This window comes from Lynx canadensis, chromosome C1 (assembly GCF_007474595.2).
Source record: "Lynx canadensis isolate LIC74 chromosome C1, mLynCan4.pri.v2, whole genome shotgun sequence".
In the NCBI taxonomy this organism is placed as follows: Eukaryota; Metazoa; Chordata; class Mammalia; order Carnivora; family Felidae; genus Lynx; species Lynx canadensis.
In genome coordinates, this window is record NC_044310.1 from 212,403,501 (window position 1) to 212,429,559 (window position 26,059).

At 40.0% G+C, this 26,059-nt stretch overlaps 1 protein-coding gene across 2 annotated transcripts in view; it reads left to right on the forward strand.

The window, feature by feature from the left end:
* CAB39 (calcium binding protein 39) overlaps nt 1-26,059 on the forward strand; it is an 87,873-nt gene that overhangs the window by 33,085 nt on the left and 28,729 nt on the right. For both annotated transcript variants that reach the window (XM_030327044.1, XM_030327045.1), the window contains exon 2: nt 3,881-4,036. In XM_030327044.1, the coding sequence (XP_030182904.1) occupies nt 3,923-4,036 (114 nt within the window). In that variant the 5' untranslated portion in view covers nt 3,881-3,922. The remainder of the gene's footprint in view (nt 1-3,880; nt 4,037-26,059) is intronic.

Consider the following 26,059-nt stretch of genomic DNA (forward strand, 5'->3'; position numbering starts at 1 on the left):
TGATCCCTAGCCGAACCCCACACCCCCAAGAATATATAGAATCTAGCTGAAGGCTATGCTTATGTGAACAACAGCACAGAAATTGTTTTTGGTTTTGTTTTTTTTGTTGTTGTTGTTATTTGTGTGTGTGTGTGTGTGAGAGAGAGAGAGAGAGAGAGAGAGAGTGATTTGTGGTCCCAATCATTGTGTGAACGAGATTTCCCAAAACATCCCCTAAAAGTGATATATTGGCCCCATTGACAACCACTGCTCTATGTGGAGAATAGTGAAGATCTACATTTGGTGTCTGTAGGATAGAGATTTAGAAAGTAGAATTGACCGAAACTGTGAATTGATCACATATGGAAGAGTTAACAAGTGGAAAGAGTGGTATGATGACTGGGTTTTGTGATTGGGTGAACCATGGATTCATTCACTGTGAAGGGGAACTTAGAAACAGGATTTGGGGTGAGGTTTGAGTTGCCTGGAGGACATTTATAGAGAACAGTAGTTGGAAATGTAGTCCATTTGGTTGGAGCAGGAAATGGGTTTCAGGTTATTGAAACCGTGGGTAGGTGAGATCAATCAGAGAATACAGAGTAAGAACACAGCTGAGGGTGGAACCCTGAAGGACATCAACATTGGAGTAGAGATGAGTCACTGAATTAAATGCAGAAAGAAAGAACATTCAGAGAGAAAGGAAAACAACAACTAAGGGAGAGCAGTGCATAGAAGCTAAGGGGTATGCAGTGCTACATGTTCACATAGATTCCTTTCGTGCAGCTTTAACACTAAAGCAATTCCATAAATGTTAATTTTAATATGAAACTAGTATGTTTAATTATTTCCCACCCTACCCTTCCCCCAATCCCTCAAAATTTCAAGCTAAATTTCCCCTCCAAGTCTTCTTTATCTTTGGGATTCAAGCATATACCGCTGCTTGTTTACCATCAGGAGCAAGCTTATCTCCACTTTGAGATTTGTAGGTATGGGTTTCCACAGCCCTCTTTAGAATCCTAACAGTGGTCGGTTTTCTCCCAATCGCAATAATAATTTTGACTCAGTCCAAAGAATCCTGCTGAGGTGTATTATGAGCCAAAAACATACATACACATATATATGTATTTTTTTTTTGAGGGACAGAGTAAATTTGTATTTGAAAGCTAAATGAATTTTTCAATTGTAATATATATTTTTGTCTGTCTCTTTCATGATCTCCAGTTTTGTCCAAAACATAGTTTAGGCAGTTTTAAAACAGTATTAAGAAATACTTTGAACATACACAAAAGCTGAGTAACAATGAAAATCCATATATCCACCATCTAGATTTAAAAATTAAGGTTCTTACCATATTTGCAAATGTGGCACTCGGGCTTAGTAGCAGTTGGCATCTTCTGGGAACAGAAGGGACCTCAGTGTGGCTGGACCTCTATGATAAAGGTCGGGATGCTGGGCCATGAGTTGGAGATGGGCAAAGCCTAGGAGGGCCATGGTAGGAATTTGTATTTTATTATAAGGGCGGTGAAGAGTTATCGAAGGGCCTTCGCCAGTGAGCTCTTGTTACTGGTCCCTAAAACTCCCTCAGATATTTGTAATGAAATACTGCTGATGATAAAGGAGGAAGAAGGAAAACAGGAAAGATAGGTAGATTGTTACGGTGAAAGGTGTCTCTTAACCATGTTAATGCTTGTTTAACCATTGCTGCTTCCAGCCTGGTTATGTCCATACTCTTGGGATTGTCAGTTCCAAAACTCAGACATATGCCTGTGTGTTTCACATCCTTCAAGGATCTTGCTGAGGAGTGTCCACTTCTTGTTTTTAGTACAGGAAATACTAACTGTATTTCCTCAAAGCACAGTCTTACTAGTGTATATGTTCTGCAAAATCTTGGCTGCATAGTATACTAATTAAAAAAGGAATGATTGTGTCATGCTTCCTTTTTCCCTCACAGAAGCACTTTATATGTGTTATCTTCACCAGCTGTACTCTTTCTGCTATGATGAGTATTTGGTTTATGGTAGAACCTTTTAAAACCCCCTTTGCCCTGGAAAGTCACTTCTTCCACCATTGAGCCCAAGCTGAAAATATCTCTGTTGCATAGCACCATAACACTTCCTGCAAAATACCATTAAACTCTTCCCACCCTCCACCCAACATTGACTTGTAGCATCGTTGCTATTATTTGCAGAGTACAAATAGGAAAGATTGCATTTTCAGAGGATTTACTGTGATTCTGAGTCCACTGTGTTCATGGAAAAGCATCTGCATTACTCCCTACCCCCTCAAACAACAAAAGGTTAAAGAGAAAATAATGGAAAAGAGTGACCACGATTTATGTACCATCTAGCCAGGTAATCAGATAATGTAACAGCCACTTGGGATAACTCACCTATAAAATCCAAACTTCTTATCATAGAAAAGATATTTAGAAACGAATGTATTCATCTTTGGTTTTTGAAAACCTGTGTTTGAGGACATATCTCTTTTGTTAATGGAGATGTGGTTTTAATGCGATCAAAGAAGGATTTACAGTCTGGTAGGAAGTGAGCTATATAGGTGATATTTGGGTGTAAAGATTGGTCAGGACAGATCATATCAAAACATGTCAAGAATTAACATACATGTTCATGATTTAATTGTAGGCTTAACATTGACCTTCATTTGCATGCTGTTTCCCCCTATATGTTTATTTGTAAACAGGTCACTGTATCTCAAACCCTGGAGAAAAAAAACATTTAAATACTTTATTCAAATAAAGTCTTAGGCAAAGCTCAAAAGAAGTGTTAATGATGCTGTGCAGTGGAGATATTTTATGTTCACATGTGGGAAAAAAAGTTATCTTTTGGTATCTCCATGAGGTCGTTTAATGTCTGTGAATATAGCTTCTTTTCATTTAGTAAAAGAAATTGTAAGTTCTGACTGGTTCCCGAGTTACTTTCCATTGTTTGTCTTGTTAACTTTGTTTTTTCATGGTGACTTCTAGTGGATGTCCTCCTTTTACGTGATATAATATTGTGGTTTATGTGGTTGGAATGTTGTTTTCTGCTGCCCATAAAAAATTAAGAACTTCCAGAAGTTCATTACCCCAAGGGTTTTATCCAGTGAGTTCCTTCACCGGAGATAGTCCTATCCAGGCAGAAAGAGTACATGATGAAACTGTCACATAAGGGACTTGAGGATCCGCTGGGAGATTTGCCCAAGGCTCTGTCCAAGATTCTCCAACTCAGAGACCCTGACTGACTGAAGAGAAGGTGGTGGGTGCCCCCGGGGTGCTTAGGAGGAAACAGCATGAACACAGGCCAGGGCATATCTGGAGAGACCTAGATAGTGAGCCTGTTGCTAGTGCTGTTTGGCTAAGCTCCTTACCTAGCTTTTTGCCTCAGTTTCCTCAACCGTAAGAGATACCTGTTAATTAGAGGGGCCGTGTGGTGATTAAGGACACTTTGGATTGAGAGAGACCTGAGCTGGTTTTACTGCTTGGTACCTTGAGCCAGTTTCTTGACCTCATTAAAGTTCACCTGTAAATGGGAGTAATAATGTCCCTCGGGGAATTGTTTGAAAAGATCCCATAAGATGATGAATTAAAGTGCTTAGCGTGGGGCCCGGCAGTACGAGTTGCCCTGCTCACCAGCACCAGCATGTTCCTCCTCAAATGGGTGGTTAGGGGAGCAGGTGATAAAAAAGGTGTTTCGAGAGGTACGAAACATTCTGTAATTCTAAGATCTCTCTGCATTATCATTTTCTGCGTATATTTGTAGGTTTCCTCGTTCCTACTCACTTTGCAAGTCTTGTCGTAAAATGACTCTCTCACACAGTGGGTTTCTTCCCAGATTAGGGTTTAGAAAGTATGTCTTCTGTTGACCTCACTTCTTCTCACTTGTGCCTTGTGCTGTGCCCCCAGGTGAAGCAGGCAGAGCGCAGCGAGGCATCTGTCGCTGCCGCCATGCCGTTCCCATTTGGGAAGTCTCACAAATCCCCAGCAGACATTGTGAAGAACCTGAAGGAGAGCATGGCTGTTCTGGAAAAGCAAGACATTTCTGACAAAAAAGCAGAAAAGGTATGCATTTGGTTTTATGTTATATTTTCAATCTTTTGATTATGAAGTGATTTTAAAAGATCAGTAAATCCCAATTTGGGTTTATTTGGGGTTTTAAAATAGAGTCCTCAGATGGCATTTGCTGCTGCCAAAACACCACATACTTTCTTCCATACTGCCATCCAACAGATTGCTTTCTCCCTTTTCTCTCAGTTTTTCATTTCAGGTTCTCAAATTTACTTAATTTGGTGGGAAGGGGTGTTCATTGTTGAAGTGGTTTATCTGATCAGTGTTTCCACCTGTGGTCTTCTTGGAGCAGCATCTCTCCCAGTTTCCTTTCTGTGTTCCTTGTATCCATGACAAGTGTCTCCCTCTGTCCAGTCACCATAGTCCAAAACCTGGCTTTTATCCTGATCTGTCTCCTTCCCCCTTTTTTTTTTTTTTATGTTTATTTATTTTTGAGAGAGAGAGAGAGACAGAGCACGAGCCGGGGATGGGCAGAGAGAGAGGGAGACACAGAATCTGAAGCAGGATCCAGGCTCTGAGCTGTCAGCACAGAGTCCGATGTGGTACTTGAACTCACAGACCATGAGATCGTGACCTGAGCCGAAGTCAGATAAACCAACTGAGTCACCCAGGCACCCCTTCTCCTCCTTTAAAATGTCATCTTCGTGAAATACTGTGAATCCTACTTCCTAAGGGATTAGGAATTGATCCTGACTGCCATTCCCACTTGATGAAGATCCTCATGACCTCTCTTATGGACCTTAGCAGTAGCCTCCTTAATGCTCTTTCTAAAATATCTCCCCTGCTTTAAACCTTCAGTGCAGACTCCTCGCATAGCACACAAGACCCTTCATGACCTGGTCTCTGCTTTTCTAGGCGATTTTCAACCCTTCTCCCCACTATTCTGTGAGCTCTAGCAATCTCAGCTTGCCTCTGTCCACTAGAGCAACTAAAGCAAATGATCAGCTATACCATTTTTAATGCCTTTGTCTTGTCCACCCCCTTGGATTTTCACCCCAGCCCCCATTCATCTTTCAGAACCACCCCATACCTCTCTTTTTCCTAGATGGCTTCCCAGAATACTCCCTTTGCTTCCTCATGCTTGCCCCCTAAAACAGATCTCTACCTTTTGGTCACCTCCTTTGGAAATGCCAGCACTGCCTCCATCTTTGAACATGATTTTATTTGTGTTGTATTTTTTCTCTCTTATTAGAACATGAGCTCTTTGACTCCAGTGTTATTTCTGGCCCACCTATGCCCTCCACAGTACCTGTCTACCATGGGCTGGATACCTGCTGTCTCTTGAATGAGTATTTGACTGGAATGACCTCTTCCACCCTATTGTTTATTTTAGGAGGTTGTTTCCTCTCTTGGGTTGAATAGTAGACTGCTTAACTACTGCCATCTTTTTAAGATGTGGTTTACCTGTGTTCCTATAAAAAAACGAAGTTCACACCCATGGGATTAAGATTTGTTACAGGCTATTGAGTTAATCTATCTTTCTGTCATTGGAAGCAATCTAGGAGTACCTGGGTGGCTCAGTCAGTTAAGCATCTGACTTGGGCTCAAGTCATGATCTCATGGTTCATGAGTTTGAGCCCTGCATCGGGCTCTGTGCTGTCCGTGCAGAGCCTGCTTCAGATCCTCTGTCTCCCTCTGTCTCTCTCAACCCTTGCCCCCACCCCCAAATAAATATTTAAAACCAAAGAAGCAATCTAAAATTAGTAAATTTTTTTTATAATTCAACTTTAGATCTTTCATGGAAATTCTAGACAGTTTCTTGCATTCCCATTGTAAGATAATAGATAAATGTTTATGATATGATAAAACTTTTTAAAAAATTCGGGTGTAACAGATGATAGCTAGATTTTCATGTTTGTGTTTGCATTCACTCTGATGTCATATGTTCCTTGGTTGAAGTTATAAAGTCTGGCCTTATACAGATGTATGGGTGGAAAAAGGAGGTGTGTTTTAATAGCCTTTCAGATAATTCTGAATATTTTTTGATAGCCACACCAAAATGCAACAATTGATAGTTCCTTGGGGCACCTGGGTGGCCTAGTTGGTTAAGCTTACGATTCTTGGTTTCATCTCAGATCATGATCTCACGGTTTCATGAGTTCAGGCCCCACCTCAGGCTCTGAACTGGCAGCACAGAGCCTGCTTGGGATTCTCTCTCTCCCTCTGTCTCTTCCCCTCCCCCACACGTGCTGTCTCTGTCTCTCTCAAAATAAATAAACAAAAATCTTTAATAAAAAAGGAAAAAAACCCAATTGCTAGCTCCTTGATTGTAATAGAATCTGAAAGTATATAAACTTTTCATACTCTGCATTTTGAAAAGATTTTTTTTTTTTTTTTGAGAGAGGGCGCAAGTGAGCAAGGGGCAGAGAGAGAGAGGGAGAATTCCAGGAGAGAAAGAGAGAGGGGGGAGTGGGAGACAGAAGCAGGGCTCACCCTAAGCGGGGTTTGAGCTCACCGGAAGCAGGGCTCATGCTCACCCACTGTGGGACTCGAACTCAGGAACCGTGGGATCATGACCTAAGCCGAAGTCAGGTGTTTGACTGAGCCACCCAGGCACCCTGAAAAGATCTTTTATCCATGCATGATTTTGTAACATGCATTGATCATTTAGAAAGTGTTGGATCACTGATGTATACACATCTTCCAAATATTGACACATTATACAATTTCAGAAATTCACATTTTTAAGTATTACCACTAATCCCATCAGAAAAGTCTGGAAGTACTGGAAAGTGGTCAGACTTATGCATGTTGTATTCAGATTTCAGAATTCAAATTGGGCAGCAGATACTATAGGGTGTTTTCCTTAAAGTGACAAGCTCTCACTTCATTCATTTTTGAGAAAATGTCTGCCAAATATCTAAGCCTGAATGATTTGTCAGTTTTTCTTTCACGTTAAAATGATGTTCCATTAAAAAAGTGGCTTATTCAGCTTGTAGCTCTGTCATACAATTACTTTTCCTTAAGACAACCCATTTACTTTATTTTTTTTTTTTCCAACGTTTTTTATTTATTTTTGGGACAGAGAGAGACAGAGCATGAACGGGGGAGGGTCAGAGAGAGAGGGAGACACAGAATCTGAACAGGCTCCAGGCTCTGAGCTGTCAGCACAGAGCCCGACGCGGGGCTCGAACTTACGGATCGCGAGATCGTGACCTGGCTGAAGTCGGATGCTCAACCGCTGCGCCACCCAGGCGCCCCATAACCCATTTATTTTAATAAGGGGCAGAAGGTGTTTTACGTATACTCCCTGCATTTATCACACCAAATGTTAAAAAGATGTGTACTCAAATATCAAAATTTAATAAAATGAATATTTTTTCTGCTTTCCCATGACATTCTTAAGCAAAATTTTAAACTGAGTACATGGTGATGAAGATGGCAATGATGGCCAGTACAGTTTGTTGTCCCCGCCTTGACTCAGACTAGAGGGTCAGCACTGTCAGTGCAAATGGCAATTCAGCAGAAAAAGGCAAATGTGTTTGTATTGATTGAAAACAGTTCTGACCTCCTGGGCCTCTTGAAAGGGTCTCAAGGGTCCACAGGAGTCCATGCTTTGACATCTGTGGTAGTCGACTGAAGGTGTGTGGGTATGTGGAGGGTGGCAGCAGGTAGGGGGAGTGTCCTAACTTAGATGGGCTATATGAGGAGGTGGCACTGGAGGTGAGTCCTGTAAGTTATAGAAAGCATGCTTAGTCTCCATTAGAATCCATATTATCTACTTGACTAAACCAGCGGTTGTCAACCAGGGGCAGTTTGCCTTCTGTGGGACATTTGGCAATGTCTAAAGACATTGTTGGTTTTAATCTGTGTTGGAGCACAGGCTGCTACTGGCATCTAGTTAGGAAAGGCCAGAGATGCTGCTAAACGTGGGACAGCCTCCCACAACAAGGAGTTACCTGGCCCCAAATATCCATAACACCAAGGCTGAGAGCTATTTCTTTAAACCTTAGCAAGAATAGACCTCCTGCTATTAGGATAAACAAAGCAAAGGAAAATAGTTGAATTTATGAAAAATAAATTTCATTTCAGTGGAAAGGGACAGCTCTGAAAGGCAACTTGTGGAAATTACTTTTTCTGAAATAGATTAAGAAGAGGGAGGAGAACCCTGCAATTTCCCAATTCACCTTGTTATCAACATTCAAAAGGTAGTAGCAACTGATGCAAATGGCAAAAAAGGGAACAGAGACCTGAAAATAAATGGAAAGGTGAAAATCTAACCACTAAATTAAAAACCGTGAAAAACAACTTTGACCTCATACTTAAGACTGAAAGCTTGAAGGTAGTCCCATAAAACCAGAGTGCTTGCTATGACTTATTTAGCCTTGTTCTGGAAATCCAGCCAGTGCATAAAGAAATGGTTTGGAAAAAGGAGGGAGGGAGGGAGGGAGGGAGGGAGGGAAGGAAGGAAGGAAGGAAGGAAGGAAGGAAGGAAGGAAGGAAGAAATGGTTTAGAAATAAAAAATACAGCTATTGCAAATAAACAGGGAGAATTACATTATTGACATACTCATATATCTGTACAAAACACAAGCAAATCAACGTAAAAATGAGTTTATTTACAAGGCAGCTAAATCCATAGAAAATTCATAGCCTCCCTAAATACCAATCAAAACTATCTAGAAATTGTAGTTTTTTTAAGCAAGTATTTCATTTACAATAACAACAACAACAACAAATAAGATGTTTGAGAATACTTTCATCAGGAAGGATGCAGAACCTGTTTGAAGAAAACTATAAAACCTTGTTCAGAGGCACCAAAGAATACCTGGTCCACTCTATCAGATGGAATATAGTTAAGATGTCATTTCTTTTCAAATTAATGTTGAAGCTTAAAGTGATTTCATTCAAATCAGAGCAGGATCTTTTTGTAAGTTGACAAATAATTATTCTGAAGCTTTAGAAGAATAAATAAATGAGACACAAAGTTGTAGCCGGATTGAAGGAATATAAATTCTACTTTGTTTGGAAGCAAAACACCCACTTCACACATCGATTCACAGTCTTTCCAAGCATGGTTAATGAAATTTGGTCCTTCTGTCCTTGTTGTTCAGGCCAAAAGTCTTGTGTTATCCATGACTCCTTTCACACTTCCCAAATCCAATTCATGAGCAAATCCATTCACTTTGGTTGGGGGGATTTAAAAGCCAGACTCTAACCATGTCTCCCATTTTGCTACACGCTCTGGTGTGGTCTACCCTTGTCTCTGCTCTGAAATACCATAGTGTCCTTTGAACTGGTCTCTCTTGCCTCCCTACGGCCATGTTGGTTCCTTCAAAACATGACTCAAATGGGACACCTGGGTGGCTCAGTTGGTTAAGTGTCCAACTCTTGATTTTGGCTCAGGTCATGATCCCAGGGTTGTGGGATTGAACCTTGCATCGGGCTCTGCACTGAGCATGGAGCCTGCTTAAGATTCTTTCTCTCTCTGCTCCCTTTCCCGTGGTTGCTCGCTCTCTCTCTCTCTCTCTCACTAAAAAATAAAAACAAAATTAAAAAAAAAAAATACCATGAGTCAAACAATATTTCCCTTAGAGTAAAAGTCCGAGTCCTTACAAGGACCTGAACTAAGTTCTACAGACCAAATCTTTGCTTAGCCCTGTTTTTGTAAGGCTCGTGAGCTAAGAAAATGATTTTTACTGGGACGCCTGGGTGGCTCAGTCGGTTGGGTGTCCAGCTTCAGCTCGGGTCACGATCTCACGGTTCATGAGTTCGAGCCCTGCATTGGGCTCTGTGCCAACAGCTGGGAACCTGGAGCTTGCTTCAGATTCTGTGGTCTCCCTCTCTCTCTGCCCCTCCTCCATTCATATTCTGTCTCTCTTTCTCAAAAATAAACAAACGTTAAAAAAAAAAATGGTCTTTACATTTTTAAAGGGTTGGTTTAAAGAGCAAATAAGAATATGCAACAGAGACCTTATGTGGCCTGTGAAGCTTAAAATATTTACTATCTGCCCTTCAGCAAAAAAATAAACAATGACCCTTGCCCTGGACGGTCAGACCCAGGGCTTCAATGGGCCTTTCTCCAAGTGCTCCCCCCACATCTACTTCCTTTCCTGATATACTTCAGTCATGCTTTTGCCTTTAGGCCTTTGCATTTGGCTGTTGCTTTTGCCTAGAATGTTCTTCCCCCAGCTCTCTGCTTGGCTTTACTCCCTTATCACCTTCAAATCTTCGCTCAAATGTCACTTTTCACCTAACCCCCTGTTTAAAATGCAGCTCTCCTCCCTGGCTTTCCTGTTCCCCTTGATCTTATTCTATTTTCCTTTGTAGCACTTAACATTTTTAATATACTAATGATGTTTGTTTACTTTTTCTTCCTCCTGTTAGAATATAAACCTTCCAAAGACAGCTCAATAACTATTTGGATTTATTGAAAATGGAATACAAAGCAGAGTTAACTTGAAATACTGTCACCTTATGACTCTTCTGAACTCTTAATTCCTTAAAACAGGTATTACTGAGAGTGTGTAACAATTTGTATTTTGAGTTTGTGACCAATAAGAGGGTATAATAGCCAGGTATCTTACAGATTTTATGATGGTGGCCAAGGATCACATTCCCTTTAAAGCTACCACACACAGAAGTAGTGAGATAAATGACCCTTCTTGGGAGATCTACCCTGTTGGGCCTAGTATCTTCCACATAGGTTTATGTTCATTAATTAGTTCAGGATACTCAGAGGACATTTTTAATGATTGGATGAATAATTATACCTAGTACATGATTAGTGGATCACTCTAAGCTTCTAGGCAGGGTTCTAGTGATCTGTTGTAAGATACTGTCCTCAACTCTAAACTGTTTGACATTTATTGTTATTGATTTATATGAAGAGAATTAAAGGGATTATTAGCAGAGTCTGTGAATTACAAATATTGTAGAAGGATAGTAAACTCTATAGGTAACTGAATCAGGCACCAGAGGGTTAGCTGTTAGGGTTGGTAGGGTAAGACTTGAAGGAAGGGCATGATCCTAACTGATAAAATGCAGTACAGATCAAAGTATAGCTTTGTACTAGAATCTTAAAAAACAACAACAACAATACAACAGACTAGATTCCAAAGGAGAAAATAAAATATTTGATTAAGCCAAAAAAAGGCAGAAAAAGAGGAAAAGATTAAAGAACAGATGGGACAAATGGAAAACAAACAGTGAGTTGATAGACTCAGATGTACCATATCAATAATCACATGAAATATAAATGGGCTGAATAACCTAGTTAAAAGGCAGAGATCGTCAGATTGAATGAAAAAGCCCTAACTTTATGTGCCTATGTGAAATGAACTTTAAAGATAATGACACATTTAGATTACAAAGATGGAAAAAGATATACCATGCTAATACTTGTGAAAAGAAAGCTGGAGTGTCTCTATTAGTATCAGACACAAGTAGATTTTAGAGCAATGAATATCACCAGGGATAAAATCATTTCATGATAAAATAGAGTTCAACTAATCCAAGGGACATAACAATCCTAAATATTTATGCACATGGTAACAGAGCCTTAAAGCAAAATAAAACAAAGCAAAAACTGATAAAACTGCAAGATGAAACTGTCAAATCCACAATTATAATTGGAGATTTTAGTGCCCCAATCTCAGTAATTGATAGAACAAAGCAGAAAATCAGCAAGGATCTTCTAGTAGACCATAATGATACTGTCAACCAATTTGACCTAATTGGTATTTATAGAACACTGTATCCAACAACAGCAGAACACTCCTACACCCTTTTGACATATGACACATTTTTAGTAAATGTAGACTATATTTTGGGCCTTAAAAGAAGGTCCAATACTTTAAAAAGATAAATTTATATAACATATGTTCTGTGACTACAATAGAATTAAATTAGACATCGATAACAGAGCCTGGGAAAAATTCCAAAATATTTGGAAACTAAACATCATACTTATGAATAATGCGTGGATCAGAGAAATTAGAAAATTATTTGAGTGAAATAAAAATAACACAACATCTGAATCAGTGTGATGTTGCTAAAGCATTACTTGGGGAAATTTTATAGCACTAAGTGCAAATACTAGAAGAGAAGAAAAGTCTTAGTGTTTACCTTAAGAAACTAGAAAAAAAAAAAGCAAATTAAACATCAAGAAATAAAGATCAAAGCAGAAATCTGTCAAATAAAAATCAGGAAAACCAAACAAAAACAAAACAATCAGAACCAAAACTGGTTCTTTGAGATGAATAAAATTTATAAACTCTAGCTAGGACTGATGAGGAGAAAAGACAAATGACCAGTATGTGGAACAAAAGAGTTGACATCACTACAGATTCTACAGATATTAAAAGGGTAATAAAAGGATATTGTGAGTTGAGCATCGTTATACCAATAAATTTGACAACTAGATGAAATGGGCAAATTTTTTGAAAGACACAGCGTCCTGAAACTCACTCAAGAAAAAAGTGCGTAACTTTAGTAGCCGTATATCCATTAAAATAATTCAAAATTTAGTTAACAGTTTTCTCACAAAGAAAAATCTAGGCACAGATGGTTTCACTAACGATCTCTACCAAACATTTAAAGAGGAAATGACACAATTTCTGCCCAAACTTTTTTAGAAAAGTTAAGAAGAAATAGTTCTTAACTCATTCTGTGAGGCCAGGATTATCCTGATACCAAAGACATTACAAGAAAACTATAGACTAATATCCCTTATGAACATAGATGCGTAAATTATAAACTAAATATTAGCAAATTGAATCTAATAGTAGGACAATGCATCATGACCAGGTGATGTATTATTTCCAGAACCCATGGCTGGTTTAACATTCAAAAACCAATCAGTGTAATTCATTGTATTGACAAACTCATGTCAGTACATGAAAAGAAAGAAAAAGAAGAAGAGGGAAAAACAAAAAAACCAGCCTCTGATCCTGATAAAACTCTCAGCGAATTAGGAATAGAAATTCCACAGTCTACAAAGGGCATCCACAAAAACCCTCCAGCTAGCACTACATATAATGGTGAAAGGCTGAATCATGTATGTCTAAGATCAAAAATAAGAAAGGAGTAAAAAAAGAAAACAGGATGTCTGTTTAGTTTCTGTTAAATAAAAGTACCACTTCTGTTTAACTTTGTGCTTGGAGTTTTTAGCCTATAAGTCAGGTAAGAAAAAAATAAAAAGCATGGAAAGGAAGAAGTAAAACTGTCTTTATGTATGGATGACACAACCTAGAAAAGCTGAAGGAATTTACAAAAATGCTAGTAGAACTAATACGTAAGTTCAGCAAGGTTACAGGTTACAAAATCAAAATGAAAAAAAATCATTTGGAGTAGTATCAAAAATATGAAACACTAGGAATAATCTTACAAATCAAATGAAAGATCTGTGCATTTGAAAACTACAGTATATTGCTAAGAGTTGAAAGACCTAAATAAGTGAGAGATATATACCTTGTTCATGGGTTGGAAGCCTCAGTATTGTTAAAATGTCAGTTCTTCCCAAATTGATTTATAGATTCATTGCAATCCTAACAGGCTTTTTATAGAAATTGGCAGACTGATTCTAAAATTTGTGTGGAAAGCAAAGGACTTCGAATAATCAAAACAAGTTGGAACAAAAACAAAGTTGGAAGGTTCACACCATCTAATACCAATAATTCTAAAGGTACAATAATCAAAATAGTGTAGCATCAACATAGACAAATGGGACAGGGAAGCAGAACAGGATCTAGAAATAAATCTACACATATATGGAAAGTTTTTGACAAAGGAGCACATGCAATTCAATGGAGAAAGGGTTGTTGTTTCACCAATTGGTACTGAAACAATTTGATAGCCACATATGCAAAAAAATGTTGAACCCATAACCTATGCCATATACAAAAATTAACTCAAGATGGATCACACAACTAAATGTAAAACCTAAAACCATAAAGCTTCTAAAAGAAAACAAAATCTTTGTGACCTTGAGCTAGGCACAGCATTCTTAGATATGACACCAAAAGCATACTCTATTAAAAGGAAAAATAAATAGAAATTCATCAACATGAAAACTTTTTGCTCTTCAAAGGACACTGTTAAAAGACTGAAAAGACAAGCCACAGAATGTTGGAAGATCTTTGCAAAGCATATATCTGATGAAAGATTGCATCCAGAATATGTAAAGAACTCTGAAAACTTAACAATATGGAAACAAACAATCCAGTAAAAACCAGGCAAGAAATCTGAATATACACTTCATCAAAGAAAATATACAGATTTCAGATAAGCGCTTGAAAAGATGTTTATCATTAGGGAATCGCAAAGTAAAACCATGAGAAGATGCCACTACACACCTATTAAAATGGCAAAACTTGAAAACTTGGGCTATAGCAAATGTAGATTATTATGTAGAACATCTGGAAGTGGTGAGAATGTAAGATGATAAACCACTTCTGAAAGCAGTTTGACGGTTTCTTAAAAAGCTAAACTTACATCTAGCCATCCCATTCGTAGGTATTTACGGAAGAGAACAAGAAATCTACGTCCACACAAAGACTTGTGTATAACTGTTCATAGCGACGTTATCTGTAATAGTCTAAAATAGGAAACAGCCTAGGTGTGTAAATAAACCAGTTGTGGTGCTTCCGTACAATGGAATACTACTCAGCAACAAAAAAAGAAGGAACTGTTGCTGTACACAACAACATGAACAAATCTCAAAATAATGAGGTCGAGTGAAAGAAACCAGACTATAAAGAGTACATAATGTATGCTTCTATTTATACAATACTCTATGGATAGCCATAATGACAGAAAGCAGATCAGTGGTTGCTTTGGGATTGGCAGGGATGTGGAGGGTTAGAGTGAGGTTGGCAAAGTATGGGACTACAGAGGAATCTTAGTGGTGATGGATATGTTTACTGTCTTGATGGTTTCATGGGTGTATACGTAAGTCCAAACTTCCCAAATTGTACACTTTAAATCTTTGTGGTTTGTTGTATGTCAGTTATAAGTCAGTAAAGAGTAAGAAAAGACTATCCATGGACCAACTGAGATAGAGTTGGCTTACAAACCACATATGTTTGCCCTGAGAATAGATCATGTCATAGAATACCCAGAAAGCCTGTTGAAAGCCTAGGTGGCAATAATAGAAATACACTGTTTAAATTCAAAGTGATCATCTGCTCTGAGTAGACAAATCCTTACTTGAAAATGCAGAGAAACTAAAATGTGTTGAGAGAGGAGTGACCAGCTGACACAGAAATCGAGAACTCTGCCATGAGGAATAATCGAATGAACTGGAGATGTGAAGTAGAGAAAGAATAAAATGTGGGCCCTAGGCTCTTAGTAAAATGTTTTTAAGGGAATATCTCGTATGAGGAAAGGGAAGGTTCTAGATGGTTGCAGGAGATAGAACAAAGACCTGTAAGTGGAAGTAAAACAGGGAGTCCAATTTCATCTTGCTGTGAGGAAAAATAATAGGTGGAAATTGTCTTCCTTATGAGATAGCAGATTTCTGTCTCCTAAGGAATGGGAAAGGGTATGTATTTGGTGTGGGCTAAGAGCCCACTTAGTTCTTGTAAAAGGAATACAGGCTTTCATGGTTGACACATCCTCACGTGCATACAGCACTGTATTTTGCAACGTGCCTTCGTAGAGAATAGGCATCCATCTTATTTCGAGGTAGAGCAGTTTCCTGTTGTTATTCTCATGATCCACATGAAGAAAGCTATTGTTTCTAATATAACCCATTGTATTGGAGTCAGAGATGGAATTCACTCCCAGTTCTGCCAAACCCATTGTGAAACTATGCCTGTTTCTGATTTACTCATTACATCCAAGTGCATTTTCTCATTCATTTCTTGTGATCTTGTGGACAAAATGATAAATACAACATTTGAGTGCTTATTCCCCTATTTGTAACGTGTTGGTATTTTTACTTGTTTTATATTGTACACAGTTGCCATATTATGAATTGTGTATAATACAAATAGATTAATCCCTTAGGACCTGTGTCACACCTTTTTAAAAGAATTTAAAAACTACTCTCCTTATACCTTTAGGAAAAAAATGGTTTATCTTACCATCCTTATTTTTAGGTAACTAGGGCATGGGGGTGGAGTGGGATGGAGTGGAATTTTTTCTTTCATTGCTAACAGCCACATAAATCTGTGTATGTAATGACTATTTACATACTCTTTGCCCACAGCATGCTATATAAAGAAGGTATGACTGCCTTGTTCAGCTTATACTTGGGTCCCTTCATCGCTGTGAATGCGTGTGTTCACAGTGTTGAATAGCTATATTCACTCATTTCATGAGAGGAATAAGTTTGCTCTATGTTGGCATATTTAAGAGGGGCAGAGGGAGTAGCCTTTCCTAGCATGGCCATTTAATAGTGACTCATGGTTACTAAACTTGTTTAGAGTAATCTTTGACACCATAAGGTTATTAATAGGTTATTCTTAGCCCATGATCTTTCCGCTTAGAAGACTCAGACATTTTCTTTAGTAGAGAGGTGCACGTGTGTGTGTTTATAGGAGTTTTTTTTTTTAATTAACACAAGAATTACTGTGAAAATAGAATTGCTTTTATCAATGGCATCAACATGTTTCAGTTTACTTTTAGATTTTATCTCATCCTTTATCTTAATTTACTTTGCTTTAAGAACTTACTTTTTTTCAATGAGGTCATTTAATCCCTTTTTTGAGAATGAATTGATATTTAAGGTATTAAGTATAGATTGCTACGTGTTTAGAAGACTCTGGTTTGCTAAATGATTTTTTTTTTTTTTGCTAAAATGGGTATAAAGAAATGCAAAAATATAAAAATATAAGACAAAATAATAAATTATTTAAGCCTCCCTCCCCAGTCCCCCAAAAATCTGGGCTCTTTTGAGACCTTTCTCAATAAAAACTAGTCACATGTAAATTATAATAAACTCGATTATATAAACTATTGGTGAACAGAAGCATGGAAAATTCTGCTTAATAGATCATTTCAAAATTGTTTCTCAAAAAGAATGCTTTATAAACAATGATTCCCATCTGAATTATGTTTCCTTATGCCAAGTTTCATGTGCACAGTGGTTGGAAGGACAGTCTCTGGCAAAAGATGACTTCATTACCTCCATTGTCATCTTCTGCAAAAGATGATTCCCAACTTGATTGAATTTTAGACATTTTAGTGCCCTCATATATGTGGGCAGATAGATGGGCACATGGATCAAATTTTATCCCCATTCTTAAGGAGTTTATAATCTACTAGATGAAATAGGTATATAAATATTATAGTATACAGAGGCTTGGAGGTAGGAATGAAGTTCTGTGGGAACCAAGGGGATAAAGCAGTTATGGCCTCTGTCAGGGAGAGGTACATGTAGAAAGTTAGGTTTGAAGTGGTATTTGAACTGGATTTTAGGGCGTTGCCAGGCAAAGTGTGAGAGGGAATGGAATGTCCAGAGCATGGTGACAAGTTCAGGGTGACCGGATAGGGGTGACTGGATAGAGGATTGTGGTGGGAAGTGAGGCTACAGATGTAGGTTGTGGTGGATTGAAAAAGGCCTTTTGTACAACCTAAAGATATACCGAGGGAGCTGGAGAAATCTTTGTTGTCGTTGTTTTGCTCTGTTTTAAATTTATTTTTAATTTTTTTTTTCAACGTTTATTTATTTTTGGGACAGAGAGAGACAGAGCATGAACGGGGGAGGGGCAGAGAGAGAGGGAGACACAGAATCGGAAACAGGCTCCAGGCTCTGAGCCATCAGCCCAGAGCCTGACGCGGGGCTCGAACTCACGGACCGCGAGATCGTGACCTGGCTGAAGTCGGACGCTTAACCGACTGCGCCACCCAGGCGCCCCTAAATTTATTTTTAAATAATTATTAATTTACGGAAGTTGCAAAAACGTATACGGGGTGATGCCATGTGCCTTTCCTCCAGTGTCCCCCAGTGGTAACACGGCACATGACTGTGTCCAATATCAGGACCAGGAAATTGACATTGGTGGGGTCCACAGGCCTAGTTCACATCTCACCAATTTTGTCTGTGTAGCTATGTGGTTGTTTTGTAACCACCACCACAATCGAGGCACGGAACTGTTCCATCACCGCAGTGCCCCCCCCTTGCTACCCCTTTATAGCCACACCCATCTCCTCTCCCCCTTTCCCTAACCCTTGCTGGCAGCCACAAATCTGTGATCTTGTTATTTCGAGAATATTTTATAAATAGAATCATGCAGTGTATAACCTTTTGAGACTGGCTTTTTTCCATTCAGCTTAATTCCCACGAGATCAACGCAGGTAGTTTTGAGTAGCGATAATTCCTCCGGATTGTTGAGTTTCAGTCCATTCTGTGGATATACCCCAGTGTGTTTAGTCATTCACCCATTGAGGGACATCTAGACTGTTTCCAGTCTTTGGCTGTTACAGATAAAGCTGTGAACATTTTTGTACGGGTTTTGTGTGAACATAGGTTTTCATTCCTCTGGGATAAATGCCCAAGAGTACAAGAGTCGTAACCGTTACGTTTGGTTTTGCAAGAATCCGCCAAACTCTTTTCCAGAGTTGCCGTACCACTTCCCATTCCCACCAGCTGCGTTTCAGTCAGAGATGGGGCGAGATGGGAAGTGTGTTGGAGAAGATGGACGTAATGGCAGAAGATGCACTTCGTGAGAGTACTCTGGTGAGAGGGAACATGAAAGGATAAGGAGGATTGAGATAGGAGACTAGATTTCTGAGGGAGAATTGAGAGGATGTGATGCTTGTCTGTAGCCAACTCTAGGGTCGTGTACCCTTCGGCCTATTTTCTACCCACCAGATATTTTCCAGAGCATGAGTCAATAACTGCAGCCCAGGATGGCCCCTTACCTGGTTTAATAAATAAAGTAGTATTATTAAACACATGCCCATCCATTGACACGTCTGTGGCTGCTTTCCTGCTGCAGTGGCGGAGTTGAGTAGTTGTGACAGAGACTATATGACCCACAAAAAGTTTGCTACCTGCTTATCTAGAGGAACTTGATACTTCTAATGAGACAGATTATAGCAGGGAGTTTTAGTGTGGTTAGAAGTGGAGGCATGTGAAAATGAGTGTTTTGTGTGTGCGTTTGCGTTTAAGCCTGACGTTCCAAGGGTGTGTGCTCGAGATCGAGAAGCAGGCCCTGGTGTCAGGCGCTCCTCCCTTTGTACATTTTTTTAGTTTTCCTTTATCCTCATTTGTATATTGGGATTCTACATAAGATTTTTATTTTGAAAAAATGATTATGGACAGAGTAGAGAACAGAATATCAGTGGCCCCGAAAGGATTTAAAAGCCACTTATTTGGAGGATTGCTGATGTCTCTTTCAACACTTAAGGTGCTCTGATTGCATACTGCAGCATCACTCAAACTTGACAGTTCATTTCATGATTTATTTTCGCCGAGAGAATTGGTCCCTCTCCTCCTGACTGACTGGTTTAAGAAATGCTGCCTTGGGGTGCCTGGCTGGCTCAGTCAGTGGAACATGCTTCTCTTGGTCTCAGGGCTGTAAGTTTGAGGTCCACATTGGGTGTAAAGTTTACTTAAAAATAAAATCTTTAGAAAGAAAGAGAGAGAGAGAGAGAGAACGGAAGAGAGGACGAAAGAGAGAAAGAAAGAAAAGGAAAGGAAAGAAAAAGAAATGTTGCCTTTATATTCCTGGCTCACAACCTTAGTCATCAGATTCTTTCTCCTTACTTTAGCATCTATCTGCCACAGTCCTGTTCATTTGAAATCATTTGGGGGGGGGCAAGAGGAGGATGACATCGGCACCTTCTGTTTTCTCTTTTCTGAAGCACTCTGTGGGTAACATGGGGGTGCACGTGTCTGAGAGAGCTGTGCTCCTTTCGTTATGTCTAATAGTTGTGATTGATTTCTATACGTGTATTTTTATCTTTAGGAGCTTTATCCTCCTAATTCCACTACTACATGAAATAACTAGTGTTGACATGGTGGGATATCCTTCTAGATTCTCATTCTTGTTCTAGTGTCCTCCCTCTCACTCTGTCTCTGGGGCAAATAAGTAAATGAATGTGGGATCATACTGTTCTGTAACCCGGTTTATGTTTTCATTTTAATGTTAACATCTTTGCATGTCAGTAGAGATCTACTTATTTTTAAAGCTTGGTCTTCTGTTTTATGGGTACATTATAATTTAACCAGGTCAGTGGGATAACTTTTCTAATTCTTTGCTATTGTAAATCACACTGCTTATACTTACATCTTTGCATAATTCTCTATTTCCCTTGGATAGATTCCTAGAGGTGTAATGTGGGATTCATAGAGATTGCACCTTTTAAAACTTTCTGCTACATTTTGCCAAATTGCCATCTAGTGTGTTGTTTCATTTTATTTTTCACCACCCCCCCCCCCCCCAGTGTATCTTTTAGAAGTCTTTGCCTCTGGTAGGAGGGAAAACATATTGGACCATTTTAACTTAATTATCGTTATGAAGTAAAATATCTTTTTTTAAAGGGTTTTTTACCTTTTAATTTTGCAGTCAGGCATATCTGTACTTTAAACATACTACTTTAGCTGTGTTTATTTTTCAGTGTGCTTTGTATCTTAACATTAGGCTTACCTAGTAACAGTATTAAAAACTGGGGGTAAGAGAGTGGGCAGACCCAGTCTTACACCCCACCAGATACAACCCTGTGCCTGCACCTATGAGTAGCTACCTTGTCACCTCGCATTCCTACTGTGAGGCCACTTTGAGATCTACTGAGTATTTGGGCCTGGATCCAGACGAGGAGGGTGAAAAGGGACATGAGCACTTTAGGGACATGGTCTGCAAGCACTCATGAGTGAGTGAGTCTCTCCTCTTCTAAAATGGTATTTTTGTATCACTACTTTGTGCCTAGTGGTTGCCCCTGATGACAGTAAAATAGTACAGTGATGGGTGCTGTGGGAACGTTGGGCTAAGGCAAGAGATTTCACACGAAAACTTCTGAGTTGTTGGTGGTCTTGAGATAGGCCATTTTCACCAGTGTTTGGCTTACTAATTATTTTGCCACTTCACTGTACTTTTTTAATGGGAAACCAGGTGGTGCAGAGGCTCCCAGCCTTGGTTCTCATTGGAGAGGTTATCATATGGACACTACACTTAAAAATTTGAAGTAGTTCCTGTGTCCTCACGCTGGGAGGGAAAGAGGTATGGATCTGATATCGTTACTAGTGAAGTGAGCGTGGGAGGTGAACTTCGGAGTATTGGTGGTTACTGCTTTAGGTTGATCCTGTAATTTACATTGTTAAATTTTAAAATATTTCTTGAAGATACTAATTGGAGACGAAGTTGTTACCAGTAAGCTGTAGGTGGAAGTCAGCGAGGCTTCTGGCATAGGATTAATATGCCTCGCCTCTGGCAGTTAGCAGCAAGGCTTCTCACCTTGGAGCCTCGATTCCAAGAAGCTTTACCAAGCCCCGGACTCTTGTCCCTGTGACTCTGCTCTGTGGGGTATCCCCAAATTCCCACTATGTGTGGCTCAAAAGCCTCGAGAAAACAACTAAGAACTTACAGTTCTGTGCTTCTCACCCAGACAGGGCAGCAGCACGATTAGTGAGGCATGATCCACATCATTTTCCAGTCACATGACTGGCTGGTCATGAGGGGTGCTAATTGTTCCGCATGGTTTTCTTCATGACCGTGTATTTGTAAAACAATTGGCTGCTGTTAGTAGTCTGTGCCCATGAAACTTAACGTGATGCTCAGTGGACACCCGAGGGTAGCATCTGTGTCCCACAACACCGTGTTCGACTAACTAAAAGGCTTGGTTTAGTCAGTTAACAAAATCATGAAGTCAGGCCACGTGTAAGTCACCATCTCAGACATTGGAGAGGGGAGGGGATAAAAAAGTGTAAGCAAGCCTTTTCTGTAGCCCGAGGGTAAGTTAGGGAAATGCGAGGTAGAGAGGAGAAGATCTAAGGCTACAAGGCCAGGGGCCGAAACAGCGTAGCAACGGCTGTGGCATCAGAGGACGAGAGTGGGGGAAGTGAGGGAAGGCTTTGTGAATGTGGGGGTTCCGAGGGTGGAGAGGAGTAGTGTGAGCATTCAGGGTCACTTGAGGAGACACAAAGATATCAGGGCAGGAAGGTGAAGAGAGGAGAGGGCAGTAGAGAATAGGGAGAACCTTTATTTGGAATCTCAGGTCTGAAGGTATGGAATCTACACCTTCCACAAGGCCACACAACTGGCAAAATGGCACATGGGGGGACTTGAGGAAAGACCAGACTCCATGTTTAGGAGCCTTTTCTCCAGCACACATATATTGAGCCATCAGCCTTGAAACTAAGGAGAGATGCCTCTCCTGTGAAGAAAAAGCAAAATAAGAGAGTAGATGAACTTTTTATTCTTACAAAATGATTGCAAAGAGAGTACCTTTCACCCAGCCTCCCTAAATGTTAACATTTTACATAACCACAGTCTAATGATCAGAATCCGGAAACTGACATTTATAGGATCCTATTAACTAATCCATGGATCTTTTTCAAATTCCATCAGTTGTCCTACTCATGTCCTTTTTCTGGACCAGGATGCAGTTCAGGATGTCACTTTGCATTTAGTTGTGACGTCTCCTTGCTCTCCTTTAATCTGGAACAGTGTCTCAGTCTTCTGTTGACTTCTGTGACCTTGACACTTCTGAAAAGTACTGGCCAGTTATTTTGTAGACTGTCTCTGGGTTTGGCCGATGTTTCCTTATGATTCAATGCAGGTGAGGCCTTTTTGGCAAGAAAATCACAGAATGCTGTACCCTTTGCAGCGCCTCCTCAGGAGGCTATGAGCTCAATGGTCTCGTTGCCATTTACTTTGATCTCATGTATGATGGTGTCTGCATGTGAAAGTACTATTTTTCCTTTTGTCATTAATAAGTCTCTCGGGGGGATGGGGCATCTTTTTTCAAGGCCCCAAGTGATTATGGTGTGTGTCCAGAGTTGAGATGGAGCATGGCAGAAATACATCAAGATGGATGGAGGAAGTCAGGGATGTTTTCATTATGAAGTCTTATCTCAGCATGGAAGGTGTGAGGCTAGATGTTCAGATAGGGAGCAGAGAGAAAGACTGAAGTCTCTTGAGGAAAGTAGAGCAGTTTTGAAACATCTGCTGCTAGGAGTTACTGGTTAGAAATAATCCAGTTTGTAGAAATGTTTCTGACTGGATTGAAGGCAATTGAACAGCATGAACTTTGGCAAACCAAGTGTCCGCAGGTTCCGGCACTTCCTCTACGGTGCTCAGAACCCTGGTTGCTGAAATAGAGAAAGTTCCAGTGAAGAACATCCAGCGTTTAGGGGGGCAAGAGACCTGGAGCTGTGGGCACGGGCAGCACTAAAACATGCAGTCTTAGCAGGATAGGCCACGTGGTCATTAAGGAGCCCAGTGGCTTAGGTGACACGATGATCTCAGCAGTTTGAAAGGGTATAGGGCTTGGAGAAACGCAGGTGTGAGTAGCTTACTCATGAGGTGTGAAGGGACAGACCAGGAGGTGCAGGTAAGGAGGATGTGGTCAGAGAGGCAGAGAACATGTTGACTTAATGCAAGCAGGTCAGAGATGGGGGGGCTAGGCGGAGTCACCAGTGTGAATGCTGATGAAGAGAACCAAGCCAAATCTACACAAGAACAGACGAGGGTATCTGTTCTCTCTTGTATCTTCATTCAGTAAACACCCGCCACATCACCTTTTCAGGTGAAATACTTAAGGTTTTCTGATCATGTTTTAGTAAAATTTGGACAGGTTTCTTCTTCTTCTTCTTTTTTTTTAAGTTGTAGTTTAATCAGCTTATAATTATCCATGTCATATGGAACAGACATCACAGAAGCAGTTGAAATATGCATCAAATTAAAAGTCCTTAATTGAAATATGCACCTAATCTCTCATTTATCAGGACTGCTAGTAAATAACAAGGTTGATGAGGTTTAGTTTTTTCATATCATGCTGCTGATTATCCTCTGTAGATGCTAACTAACCATGGATTTCCTCATTATGAAGTCTTATCTCAATATGGCAGGAGTGAAGCTAGATGTTCAGATACAGAGAGAGCGCGATATGCCCAGGTTTGGAAGTCTCCTGTCCCCAGTGCCACTCTGTGTTTCTGATGAGTTCAAGTTAGCCTTTTGTTGTTAAACTCATTCCAGTCTTTAGCTTTTCATTTGGCATTGTTTGTGGCACTGTTGATTTTCAAGGTGTGATTAGTTACTACTTACATATGTAAACTACTTACATATGTAATACTAGTATTTGTTAGAAGTTTTAGAAATTTAGAGGGGATATCTTCTGGGGAGGAGTGAAAAAAGTGAACAGAAGCAGAGATAAGATAAATCAGGAGCACCTGGGTAGCTCAGTCGGTTGGGTGTCCGACTTCGGCTCAGGTCGTGTTTCAACCTCACGGTTTATGGATTTAAGCCCCACATTTGGCTCACTGCGTCAGCACAGAGCCCACTTTAGATCCTTTGTCTCCATCTCTCTGCCCCTCCTCTGCTCACACTCTCTCTCCCTCTCTCAAATACACATAAACATTAAAAAAATTTTTTTTTAAAGAAGATAAATCAGCACCAGTGTCGTAAGCACTTTGATCTATTTATCTAATTCCCTTTATTTTTTTGCTCCTTTAAAAAAAATAAAATGTGAATTGTAAAATATACAGATCTGAAATAGAGCAAGTGAAAAGTGAAAATATTCTCCTTGGGGTGCTCAGTTGGGTAAGCATCCAACTCTTGATCTCAGCTCAGGTTGTGATCTCACAGTTTGTGAGATCGAGCCCCGAGTCAGTCTCTACGCTGACAGCACAGAGCCTGCTTGGGATTCTCTCTCCCTCTCTCTGCCCCACCCCTGCTCTCAAACGTGTGCGCACTCTCTCCCTCGATCTCTCTCTCTCTCTATCAAAATAAATAAACTTTAAAAATATATATATATATATATTCTTCTTACCTGTTGCCATAGGCAGACTATACTCAGTTTGGGGTGTCTTCTTCCAGATTGTTCTCTGTGACAACACAGGGATTTATGTTCATTGCTCACTGATGTAGCTCTGTCAGGTAGATTACCTTTCTTGTATGCACTACGTCTTAGGAATTCGTTGGCTTCATGGTGTGATAACATCATATTTCCCCATGTTCGGTTTTCATTTGGATTTTTTTTACATCCCGATGATCATGATGCAGATGTTGAGCCATTCATCGACCGTGTATAGCACACTTGCAAGCACTGGGCTCCTGACAGAGCAGAAGAAAACACGTTAATTAGAAATCACAAGGAAAAGCAGAATTACATGCAACCGTGAGAAAAGAAGTACGTGGTGGTGGTGAATGTATGATGGAATTTACCTAGAAAGATCACCTCTGAGGAAGTGAGCATTGAGTTGAGCCTGAAGGAAGAATGTGAGGTGGCCGGGAGGTGGGGGCAAGGCATGGGCCTGGCAGACCACATGCGCAGGGATCCTGAAAGAATTCCGGTGTGACCAGAGTATTGACGTAGAGATAGTGGGGGAGAAATTGTAGCCCAGGGTAAGGTAAGACGGGGTCAGACCATGCAGAGTTTTACAGGCCACGTTAAGAAATTTTCTCCATCCCGAGACCAATAGGTAATTGGAGCATTTGAAGCAAAGGTGATGACAATCTTATTTGTGCTAAGAAAGGATCGTTCTAGGGGCGCCCTGGTGGCTCAGTCAGTTAAACATCTGACTCTTGATCTCAGTTCAGGTCATGATCTCACGGTCTGTGAGTTCAAGCCCTGCGTTGAGCTCTGCGCTGACAACACGGAGCCTGTTTAAAATTGTCTCTCCCTCTGTCCCTACCCAACTCATGCTCTCTGTCTCTCTCAAATTAAATAAATAAACTTAAAAAAAAAAAAGGATCATTCTAGTTGTGATACGGAGAATGGATTATAGGGAATTCAAGAAAATTAGTCAGTAAACTATAGTCCAGGCAAGAATTATGGGAACTCTGACGTGGGTGGTGGTGGTACGGGGATAAATGGATGGATTGGGGAGACACGGTGTTGAATTAGGTATTGGGATGGGGTGAGAAAGAGGAAAGGGTTGAAGATGGCTTCTGAGTTTCTGACATTCAC